This window comes from Lepidochelys olivacea (genome assembly GCF_965140295.1).
Source record: "Lepidochelys olivacea isolate rLepOli2 genome assembly, chromosome: 11".
NCBI classification, from domain to species: Eukaryota; Metazoa; Chordata; order Testudines; family Cheloniidae; genus Lepidochelys; species Lepidochelys olivacea.
Window position 1 is genome coordinate 37,561,051 of NC_140421.1, and position 12,411 is coordinate 37,573,461.

Genomic DNA, 12,411 nt, shown 5'->3' on the forward strand with positions numbered 1-12,411 from the left:
TGTTATTCAGTGGAATTCACAGTGTTGGGTAGGAAATCCTCCACAGGAGAGGGAGACTTTTAAGGCACAAGATCTGTTTGGTTGCAAAAATCCCACCACTGGTGTCTAGTCATCTCCAGGCACTTTTGTACTCTTCTAGCAAGTTCAGCTATATACATTTGGGATTTTAATTTACTGTATCTTAAACAGTCCTGGATAGTTATCCAAATCCAATGTGTAAATAACTGCTTTCTAATATTTAGTGGCTGATATCTCTGCATCATTCTAGGGTATTTATGAAAGCACAGGTGGCTTTGGTCAATGGAAGTGAGGACCCTCAATACCTTTGTGAATGTGGGTCTGACTGAAAGACTTGTTTGCAGATGGGACTCCATTCAGAGTGGTTGCACCACAGTGAAAAATAATGTTACTTATTTTCAAGTGATGTGTTTATGATAGGGCTTTGTTCTAGACCAGGAAATCTTGGAAGTGCTCCAGATCATAAACCTGAGCAATATTTGTTTTTAGAGTTGAGCTTATTAGTGATGCTTTTCCCAGCATTTAACAATAAGGAGTTTCCACATAACAGTTCTTCAGTGGCTCTGTGCTGCATCGAAGGAAATGAGGGGCAATAGGCTCTTCCTGCGCCTGTTTCCTGCAGGCTGGGACCTTTCTTTCCCTTGGGAAGTTGCTTATGTCATTGACCGTCTGACGCTTCACTTCCAACGCCTACCCTCCTCCAAAGGAGAGTTCCCAGGGCGTTCTCGGCTGACCTGACCTTCGGGGCGCAGAGCAGCCTGGGCTGGACCACCTCTGGCCGCGCCTGTGGGGTCCCACCACACGCTAGGCTCGCGGGCTAGGCGCGGACCTGGGGCGGGCGCGTGTGTCCTTCACGCGTTGGTGCCAAGTGTTTTGACCCCGCCGCGTGGTGCTTTTGCAGGGCGCCCTGGAGCTGGCGAAGTTCCCGATCCAGAAGGGCTCCCTGGAGCGCCTCAAGCAGCAGTGGGAGTCGGGCGATGCGCTGAGGGCCGGTCCCCGGGGGGGCTCCGCGGGAGGCCGCCGCCGCAGGCGCTCGCAGACCCCGGAGGGGAGGAGAGCTTGCCCCGCGCCAGCAGCGGCCGCCGCCCTGCGGGAGGAGGAGACCCGAGCAGCTGCAGCTGGCGGCCAAGAGGGGCGAGTTCAGAGCCGGCCGCCGGATAAGAGCCGCGGCGGCGAGGGCGGCGGCAGCGGCAGCGCCATGGAGAAAGCGCCGCAGGCCAGCGTGGGGGCTGAAGTGGCCAAGGAGGAGCCCCGGGACGGCCGCCGCAGGCTAGAGCGCTTCCCCATCCCCTGGGAGGAGCTGAGGAGCAGGTTTGAGGCCCCCAGCGGCGCGGCAGCGGGAGTCAGGCAGGTAAGAGCCACCGGCCGGTGCCAGACACGCGCGCATCCCCTCTCCCCCCTGAGCCAGGCCAGGGCCTGCCGCTGAACTCAAGCGAGGGCTGCACACACTAGTCCAAGCCTGCTTCTTCCCAGCTGCTTGATCGGCCCATAGTCCAAGTAATGGAAGGAGACAGCCACCAAGACCCAAGGGCACTGACCTGGGCCCCGGGGGACTAGAGTAAAGGACTTCACAGTGGCCGTTCTTCTTCCATCTTGCATGTGACCTTTCCCCCTTGTGGCTGAAGGTATCTAAGGTCTCAGACCTCTGCCTTGCCTCTATGCACAGCACAGGGATGGAGGAAGAGCTCGAACTCTAATTGATTCTGCCATGTTGAGTCCAAACCTGAACATTAGTATTGTCTGTGTGTCAGAGGGGGATGGAGCAGTGGCCAAAAACTCAGCAAGGGAAAGGGGGGGGGGAGAAATGAGGTGATAAAACATGAAGCATTTTATTAAATTAAGGTAAGATCAATGAGTACACTAAAGCATCGATAGGGTACAGTTAGGATCTCTGATGTATTATGTGAATTCATTGTGTGAAGCAATTTTAATGCTAGCATCTACAGTATAGGTATGAAAAGTTATTGGGAAAAGTTACTAAGGATGCTCAGTTACATTGTTAACTTGGCAATTTTATTTATAGAATAGAATTTGTCTTAATTAGCTCCTTTGCTACTCTAGGTGTCCCTTGGTGCTTTACAATAATAAGTTAGATAGGCAGTACAGGGACTGTGTAGCAAATGAGGTAGGCACTGTGCATTCAACAATAGTTCACACGCTACCTTGCTCTTTAATGACTTTTACTGAAAGAAAGAATATGGGCTGTTTGAGAGGGTTTTTTTCAAGTAGTTCCATGAGATCTTTACTTCCCACCTGGACAGCCAATGAATTCTTTTAGTAATACTTCGCTCTCATTTGTAGATCTCAAAGTGCTTTACAAAGGTCAGTATCATTAGTCCCATTTAACAGAGAAGTGAAGTGACTTTCCCAAGGTTCTGGACAAATTAGGAATCTGGAATCAGAAAAAGATTTTCAGCTTTTCCAACCAGAACAGAAAACAAACAAAGTCACTCTGTGACAGAGAGAATGTGTTTTAACACAGTTAAATTAAAAGAAAGACTTAAGGGTGGTGGGGAGAGAAGGCTGGGTCTGTATTTGGAGAGTTGGAGAAAGTATGTACCATATGTTGGTGGTTACCATCACTACAGACATGAAATAAAGATCACTTAACAGAACTATTAATGCAAATCGTCCAGCATATGGCAAAAATGTATTATAGTTTCCTTCTCACAGAGCTTTCATATATCAGTTTTAAAATTAAAAAAAAAAAAAGAAAAACAAATATGTTTAGTGAAGAACATAAGAACGGCCACACTGGGTCAGACCAAAGGTCCACCTAGCCCAGTATTCTGTCTTCCGACAATGGCCAATGCCAGGTGCCCCAGAGGGAATGAACAGGTAATCATCAAGTGATCCATTCCCTGTTGCTCATTCCCAGTTTCTGGCAAACAGAGGCTAGGGACACCATTCCTGCCCATCCTGGTTAGTTGCCTTCTTGATGAGTGTATGCTACTTAGACATCAAGTCTGAACAACCAGGCTTTGTGGAGATTAAGTGTGCAGATGTTTGGGGCTGGGGACTAAAATCCACCCCATAACTACTGCCTCAGCCTATATGGATATTAGGTGAAGTATATGCTGCAGGCCCTGGGGTGTTAGGTCTACTAAAGCTGCATGATGACTGGTCTGAGATCCACCCCTGATTGTACTCCAGTGACACCTTTTTTACCAGACTGTGCCTAGACTAGTGCAGAAAATCTTATGTCTCTCTTCTGTGGTGAGTTTCACCCAAAGGAAGAGTAAATCTATACAGTCAGCATAATGTAGAGCACATATTATAAGCCATCTTCTGTAATTAGAGATAAAAACTAGATTTTCCAAATAGTTATGTTTAATTGTATTTAATAATTTATCAGAAAAGGGAATACTTTTGTTATTGCTGAAGTCAGTGGAAGTTTTGTCTGTGAAAGCATATGCTTCCTTCAATTATCACAGAATGGAAAGGATCAGAAAGGCCCTTATCCCACTGTTGGACAATCAAGGAGGAGAATGATGGCTAATATATGTTCCCCATTCCTTCTACTGCAAGAGTGTGATACTCTGCTTCACTTGGTGGAGGGAACCAGTAACAGTTTCTGCCGCTAGCATGCTCTTTTTCTTACACGGCTGTGCCAAACAGCAATAACTACCTTATGGTTTTCAGAGACCATGGAGAGATGGGTGGTACAGGGCTGGTATGCCAGTGGGAATATATGCTATAAATTGTCCTCCTATTGCTGAGGAAAGAGGATGGGCTGGAAGGTGCAGAGGTATGCAGGGTTGGGAAGAGTATTTGTTTGGTTTGAGATTTGCTTGGTCTTCCCTGGTTTCAGAGTAACAGCCGTGTTAGTCTGTATCCGCAAAAAGAAAAGGAGTACTTGTGGCACCTTAGAGACTAACAAATTTATTTGAGCATAAGCTTTTGTGAGCTACAGCTCACTTCATTGGATGCAAGCAGTGGAAAATACAGTGGGGAGATTTATATACACAGAGAACATGAAACAATGGGTGATACCATACAGACTGTAACAAGAGTGATCAGGTAAGGTGAGCTATTACCAGCAGGAGAGAGGGGAGAGGAGGCGGGAAGGGGGGGAAACCTTTTGTAGTGATAATCAAGGTGGGCCATTTCCAGCGGTTGACAAGATCGTGTGAGGAACAGTGGGAGTGGGGGGGGGAAATAAACATGGGGAAATAGTGTTACTTTGTGTAATGAAACATCCACTCCCAGTCTTTGTCTTCACCCATAACTATTTCACATTCAAGGACAATGTATACCTTCAAATCAGCGGCACTGCTATGGGTTCGCGCATGGCCCCACAGCATGCCAACATTTTTATGGCTGACTTAGAACAACGCTTCCTCAGCTCTCGTCCCCTAATGCCCCTACTCTACTTGTGCTACATTGATGACATCTATATCATCTGGACGCGTGGAAAAGAAGCCCTTGAGGAATTCCACCATGATTTCAACAATTTCCATCCCACCATCAACCTCAGCCTGGACCAGTCCACACAAGAGATCCACTTCCTGGACACTACGGTGCTAATAAGCGATGTTCACATAAACACCACCCTATACCAGAAACCTACTGACCGCTGTTCCTACCTACATGCCTCCAGCTTTCATCCAGACCACACCACATGATCCATTGTCTATAGCCAAGCTCTACGATACAACCACATTTGCCCCAACCCCTCAGACAGAGACAAACACCTACAAGATCTCTAACAAGCATTCTTACAACTACAGTACCCACCTGCTGAAGTGAAGAAACAGATTGACAGAGCCAGAAGAGTACCCAGAAGTTACCTTCTACAGGACAGGTCCAACAAAGAAAATAACAGAATGCCACTAGCCATCACCTTCAGCCCCCAACTAAAACCTCTCCAGCGCATCATCAAGGATCTACAACCTATCCTGAAGGACGACCCATAACTCTCACAGATCTTGGGAGACAGGCCAGTCCTTGCTTACATACAGCCCCCCAGCATGAAGCAAATACTCACCAGGAGCTACACACCACACAACAAAACCACTAACCCAGGAACCTATCCTTGCAATAAATCCCGTTGCCAAATGTGTCCACATATCTATTCAGGGGACACCATCACAGGGCATAATCACATCAGTCACACTATCAGAGCCTCGTTCACATTCACATCTACCAAAGTGATATATGCCATCATTTGCCAGCAATGCCCCTCTGCCATGTACATTGGCCAAACTGGACAGTCTCTACGTAAAAGAATAAATGGACACAAATCAGACATCAAGAATGATAACATTCAAAATCCATTCGGAGAACACTTCACTGTCTTTGGTCACTTGATTACAGACCTAAAAGTGGCAATTCTTCAACAAAAAAACCTTCAAAATCAGACTCCAACGAGAGACTGCTGAATTGGAATTAATTTGCAAACTGGATACAATTAACTTAGGCTTGAATAAAGACTGGAAGTGGATGTGTCATTACACAAAGTAAAACTATTTCCCCATGTTTATTTCCCCTCCCCCCCCACCACTGTTCCTCATGGCTCACCTTGGTTATCACTACAAAAGGTTTCCCCCTCTTCCCCCCACCCCGCTCTCCTGCTAATAATAGCTCATCTTACCTGATCACTCTTGTTACAATCTGTATGGTAACACCCATTGTTTCAAGTTCTCTGTGTATATAAAATCTCCCCACTGTATTTTCCACTACATGCATCCGATGAAGTGAGCTGTAGCTCATGAAAGCTTATGCTCAAATAAATCTGTTAGTCTCTAAGGTGCCACAAGTACTCCTTTTCTTTTTTCTTGGTCTTCCCTGTTTGTTTCCCTGATCACGGGCTGATACCAGAGAGCCTAGCTGATGTCAAGCCTTTCATGACTGGAAGATATCATAAATTAGTAGTTCTTGATGCGCTGTGCATCTTAGAAGGCATGTGTTTTCCTTATGTACACTTTTGTGTGTGAAAGGGAAGCATCTGACCCTGATTAATGGCTGTAGGATTTGGCTCTTACACAAATCTGTTTCTAGTTAGGGTCCTTAAACCAGCAGATATGAGTTTACTGTACAAAGTTCATTTATTTCCTTTTACACAAACAACAGGCTTATGAAAAAAGGGGATAGGAGACACCAATGCCAGTAAGAACAAATCCATGCACAGATTTTATACTGTTTGAATGGTCAACTAAACTCAGTCACTTAAAGGAAATATAAAAGCATTGTGAAATCTACGTGTAAAGAAGACCAGCAAAAATATCCAGGAAAGTGAAAAGTGTTGGCTCAAACAACTTGCATAGTGACAGTGGTTTATTCATAGTATCTTCAAAAAGCTGGGGTGAGTATTTGATACTCTTGATTTTCTAAAATAATAAAAAATGAAAGTTGAGGCATTGTTGCAGGTAAAGAGTTACAAAACGCAGCAGTCACAATGTTAAGGAAGAGGGAAGGAACTGATCTGGTAAAAGAGGGAATTTTAGGCACATTAAATATAAGTAATGGACAAATTTTCAAACATGATTGCTTGAAGTTAGGTACCTAGATCAATATTTTGGCATGTAGACCAGATTAGTCTGTTTTTCAAAGTAATGACCACCAGCAACTCTTACTGATTTCAATAGGAGTGGCAAGTAATTAGAACCTCTGAAAATCAGGCCACATCAAATTAGGTACCTAAATCTGGATCTAGGTTCCTAACTTTGGGCATCATACTTTTCAAGGCCATCACTGGGTCAGCACCCAGTGACATCAGCAACCACATTTCCATTCATGAGCCAGCAAGACGCTATGCTCCTCTAGGACAATACAGCCAGCCATCAAAAGTCAGGGTGAAGCACGTAAGAGCTGGAGACAAATTGTTTTTGGTCAGGTGGGTTAGTCTTTGAAACATACTTCCAGAGGACATCAGACTAATTTGGAGTCTGACCACTTTCTGGTAATACTGCAAAAAACTCTCCCTCTTTGACAAAACTTTCCTACCATAGACAAAATAATATTGGAAGGGCAAAAGAGAAAAAAGACCCACATACACATAGGGCCTAAGAATATAGTCATCTACCAGAGAAGGGAGACGAACAGAAGACTCATGAAGTCTACTAGGGACCTCACCAATCAGACCTAATTGACTTGGGAAGTGCTTAGATGGTGCACTGAGGCAGAAAATTTTGACCAATATCTTCAAGCTATATTTCATATACTTTAATTTTTTCTGTTGGAGTTATTTGGGTTAGGATAATTTTTAAATTAGAGCCTTGCAACCTGACCTGAACTCAGTGGGACCCAAACTACAAATGGCTGCTTTGGTTGAATCAGAAAACAATCTGACTCTCTTGGGCTCAGGTCAAGTAGTTGTACCTCCTCCTCCTGCCCATGTGGTTGGAGTGGGTGTGGCTGTGTGCCCCACTTGTGCTAGTTGCATCTACCTTGCTGTGCAGTGTGTGTTGCATAGGGAGCGTGCCAACGAGTTACAGAACCTTTCGTTCTGCAGCACACACAGTGAAGAGAGGTGCTTGTGGCTGGCAGGAGCAGGGCACACAGACACCACTGCACCAATCCCTCAGGCACAGAGCGTCGGAAGTCTCGACTAGGTTGAGCCCCAAGGATGAGATGGCGGCAGTGTCACTCACAGAGTTTTAGGGGGAAGCATCATGTCTGAAAAGGTCTTGACATTCTTGGGTCGCCTATGCCCAGGTTGGGTTTGTGTCCAGATCGGGCTTTAAAATTAGGCCCAAGCAGACTTCTAATTTGAGTGGTGAATAAGTGGTACCATTTGCCAGCCTGACAACTCTGTTATATAATCTAGTTTGCAAGAGTTTCTGTCTGTCTAGTGCTTTATTTTTGTTGGGCAAGACATTATGGACTGATGGCAGAATTCCCAAGCAAAAATATTTACACACTCTTTAAAACTTTGAAAGGCAACTGCAGTCCCATCTCATTTAACATGTCAAATTGATGTACAAGAATTTGAAATGACATGCCAGCCACCAGACAAAGATATAAAGCAATGCTGACTTTCTTTCAGCTGAGAAAGCTGTTGTCAGTCCATGCACTGGTTTTCACTGACATAACAAGGCAGGCTGGGGCAAATCAAACTTTCTTTGCAAGCACATTTCCTCCCCATGTCCATTCATGGACTAGGGGTGAACATATTGAGAAAGAAGTCAGGATTTATTTAGAACGCTTTATGGAGATGCGAGTTTCTTCAGAAAATATCAAATGCTGTCGCTCCATTTGTGCACAGATCTGAAGTGTCACATCCTAAATAAGAAAAAAAAAAGAAAGAGTGGATCTATCACCTTTCAATGAACACCCATCATAGTTAGGTACTTGCATCAAAGGGAAGATATATGCCTAAATATTTGTGCAGTAGTGATTCATGGATTTTAAGGGCAGAAGGAACCTTTATGAACATCTAGTCTTAACTTTGTTATTATGGCCCTATTGATATTTGTTTGTCCTAATGTAATACCTTTAAAATATGTAAATGGCTAATACATTTTTCTTCTTAAACCAAAAAGGATTCTCCTACGTAGTCCTTTCTTTATGTTTAATGGATAGAACTCACTGGGTTTCAGACACCTGAAAGTCATTCAAGCTCCATTAATGTTTCTTCTCTCTGGAAGTTACTGAATATCAATGATTTATGACACTTAATAGTGTGCTAACTTGTTTTATGTCAATGTAAGTCATTTAGGGTATGTCATGAGATAAATTGCTGTGAAGTGTGGCCATGCATCATGCATATTTTTGAGGAGGTAGAAAACAGTTCAAAAATGCAAGTTTGAGTGTAATTTAATCAAATGCCTACTCTGCACCAAACCTAGGTATGTGTGAGCACTTTCGTACTGGCAAAGGCAATAAGAAGAAAACATAACATCTCATACAACTAGCTGTATAATTAAGGCTGTCTGACATTCCATTTAAAATATTTTCAGGTTTTTATAGTTCATGTTATTCATGTGTCAGTCCAAAAAGCGAATTCACTGTAATTCCCCCAATTTATGTATGTTAACCAGAAACTGCTCTTCAGAAGTGATCACTATATTGTGGATGTTCTTTTTTTTTCCTGAATATTTACAACAACTAGCAGGCAGGCAGGATTTAAACAGGTAGCAATAAACTACTCTCAAATTACTTTTGGAGACTTCTTTTTGTATTTGACACAGGTAACAAAAGACACCTTCAGGGGGTTGACAATGACTCTATAAATTAATAGACTATCTACACCCCATGGACAACATTTTCAAAAGCATTTCTGCTGACATATGTAATTTATACAATTCTCTAACTTCCTTCATCCTTTATTACTGAGGAAATTTTACTCCTGGGGGAATTCTGCATCACTGCACATGCACAGAATTCATGTCCCCCGCAGATTTGTTTGGTTCCCTGCAGAAAAATGACTTCTGACGGGGAAACAAAGGGAAGTTGCATGAGCAGTCATGCGCCCTTCCCTGGCAGCACAGGCAGATCGGTTTGGGCACCCAGAAAAGCCTGTAGAGACATAAATCATTGCCGGGGGGATGGTGGGGGAGAGAAATGGGTAGTGTGAATGTGTGAGAGAAAGAGAGAGACACTCTGTCCCTCTCACTTTCTATTGCGGCATGCTTGGTGTGGAGGGGAAGAGCTTCGTGGTGTTTCTGAGGAGATAAGCATGGGGCAGGCTCTGTCCTCTCAGGTGGAGCAGAATGTAGCAGCCTGCCTGCTTAGTGAATTGTTCCCATTGTTTTTGTGAATTCCCCCAGGAGCATAAAACAGATGTAAAAGTTTTATGGCTCCTTTAGATTGCCAGACTGGTGTAAAGGACACTATGGCCTTATAAATTCTTGTGGTCCTTTAGTGATTAGAACTGATCTAAATTTTTGAACTGAAAATTTCCTATCAAAATGTGCTCCATGAACTGTTTGCTTCTGACCTTTCTGGAGATGGTCAGTAGCTAATATAAATTGTGAATTTGATTCCCCAGCCTTCACTTACTTTTCAGTTGCCTATGATTAAGGCTCCATGTTTATCACGGAGGTCACTGAAGTCACGGATTCTGTGACATTCCGTCACCTCCGTGAATTCTACAGCAGCCTGTTGTGGATGGTCGAACCAGGGCTTGGGGCGGAGTGGAGGCAGCACCTAGAGCTAGGAGCTGTAGGTCGCTGCTTCCTAGGAGCCGGAGTCTGCCCCAGCCCCACCCCATCCCCGAGCACCTGCGGTGCCCCCCCGTCCACCCTTCAGCACCCCGGGAACCCCTCCACCCCGGCCATCCCCCAAGTTTTAGTTAGGGGTATATAGTAAAAGTCATGGACAGGTCATGGGCTGTGAATTTTTGTTTACTGCCCATGACCTGTCTATGACTTTTATTGAAAATACCCGTGACTAAAACGTAGCCTTACCTATGATGCAACATTAAGCATATGGCTGCATATATTTGTTGACTAATAACTAGAAATAAAGGGTCAAACCTAACTACATTACTTTTAGGCAAAGGGGTTAGGAGATTTCTTCCAATGCTCCCCACTCCCATTCTTCATCTATTGTATTTAGTTTAAATAAATTACCAAAATAATTGAAACCAGTGTGATTATATTATGTTACTTTGACAAATAAAAGATGTAGAATTTTGCAGAATTTTAAAATATTGTGCACAGAATTTTCAATTTTTTGGCACAGAATTCCCCCAGCAGTAAAATTTGTACAAGACTGCATTCTTTGTTTATCAGCCCCTGTTACTTTCCACCTGAAGTCTTAATTCTGTTTGTGACATCACAATAAGTTTTTTGATATTTTTAAGACTGTTGTCTTCAAGTGAGGAATAAGCAGATCAGATAAACACAAGAAAAAAAGACACCCAAAAGATACTATTAATCATAAAGAATGAGGGGAAACTGCTATAGAAAATATGGTATCTAAGGAGAATGGCTTCCAGATAGAATGCTTTTAAAAGTTTTCCCAGAGGCACCCAAGAGGTCTAAAGGAAATGAGAACTATACGATTAAAGACTACTTACTGCAAGCCATTTTCAATAACCTTGTATCCCACCTGGATTTCTCAGTTGAGCAGCCTGAGAGACTAATTACCGATGCTGCATGGATTTCAGAGGAACACTTTTAGAGTCCCAACTCATGCAACCATTTTGAAATAAATGAATTTTTTAACAATAGATACGCTTACATCAGAAATGAATAATTCCAGTGTAAAAATACGAAAATTATTCCTGGTATTGCACTGGTTTTTAAAAAGCAGATCTATTTCCAAGCTAAAGGTAACCAAACAAAAACAGTAAAGCTCAGTTTACATATTGAAAGATTTATTTTGATTAAAAGAATTTAGATTTTTTTTACATGTTAATTTAGAAACTTCTCTATAATAGTATGGTCAGTATTGTTGCTAGGTTACACTATGGTTCAAATTAAATGAAGATCAAATAATGTCTGTTTCTTAATTAAGTATTTAGTGGATCAATGGAAGATTATTAGATTTAAAGCACAACCACGGCATACAAATTCAGGTTATCCATTTTTGTAATTGAATGCAGCACAGTACTCACGCTACATGTCTGCTCCATTCTTGTGAGGAGTCAGAAAGGACCAAGGGCCAGAGTCTCAACTGATGTAAATTGAATTAACTGGAGCTATGACTCTAGATCCAGGTATTGGGGAAACAGCAACTGTCTCTTGTTCTGCCTCATAATACCAAGAATGAAGCAGTCACAGAAATGCTACTAACGAACTAAAATGCAGCTGTCACAATCCTACTGTCACATTTTGGGGGTGCAGTCCAGACAAGTGAGAGGTTGTATCACTGCTTGTCCTGTGACCTGACTACCTTAAAATGCTCTGCTGCTCTAGCTCCCTTTCTGGATGCTCCCAGCCAACATAGTGTCATGCACTGAGTGTCTGTGTGTTGAGCACCCTGATTCAGCAACTCTGACTCCAGCAGCCTGTTTGTTATATCACATACACAGGGGTCTGCATCAGCCATGGTTACTACTAGTCAAGTGACCCCCAACACTCTTCCAGTCCTGAATGTCCCCAAACCATCTGCCCTAAAATGTCCAACTCTCTCCTGGAACAGTCACTCCTGCTCTACCTCATGCTCTGCAGATGTGGTTGGGCGGGGTCGCTTGAGCCCAGAATTGCTCCTTAACCCCTTCAGCTCCACGGTGGAGTTTGTACACCTTGCCATACTTTACAAAACACCTATTAGATACAGATTATAACATAAGTGAATTGGGATTCACTGAACTGGTCAGGGCTGCTGAAATTTCAATGAGCCCCTTGCCGTCTGGCGCTTGGGATGCTCTTAGGGTCCACACCCACCAAAGGTTTTCCTTTAACAATTTTAAGGTTCTTATTTGTGGTGTATATAAAGGCAATAAAGACAGAGCAGGATTCTCTTATATTATAATGGAAATTTCTGTCTGGATTGTTGTGGATA

At 43.3% G+C, this 12,411-nt stretch overlaps 1 protein-coding gene across 1 annotated transcript in view; it reads left to right on the forward strand.

Moving 5' to 3' along the window:
• The first annotated feature begins 717 nt into the window (after positions 1-717).
• The window catches only part of XIRP2 (xin actin binding repeat containing 2), a 157,422-nt gene continuing 145,728 nt past the window's right edge, over positions 718-12,411 (forward strand). Inside the window, exon 1 of the mRNA XM_084642741.1 lies at positions 718-1,369. Coding sequence (XP_084498867.1) covers positions 1,217-1,369 — 153 coding nt within the window. The 5' untranslated portion in view covers positions 718-1,216. The remainder of the gene's footprint in view (positions 1,370-12,411) is intronic.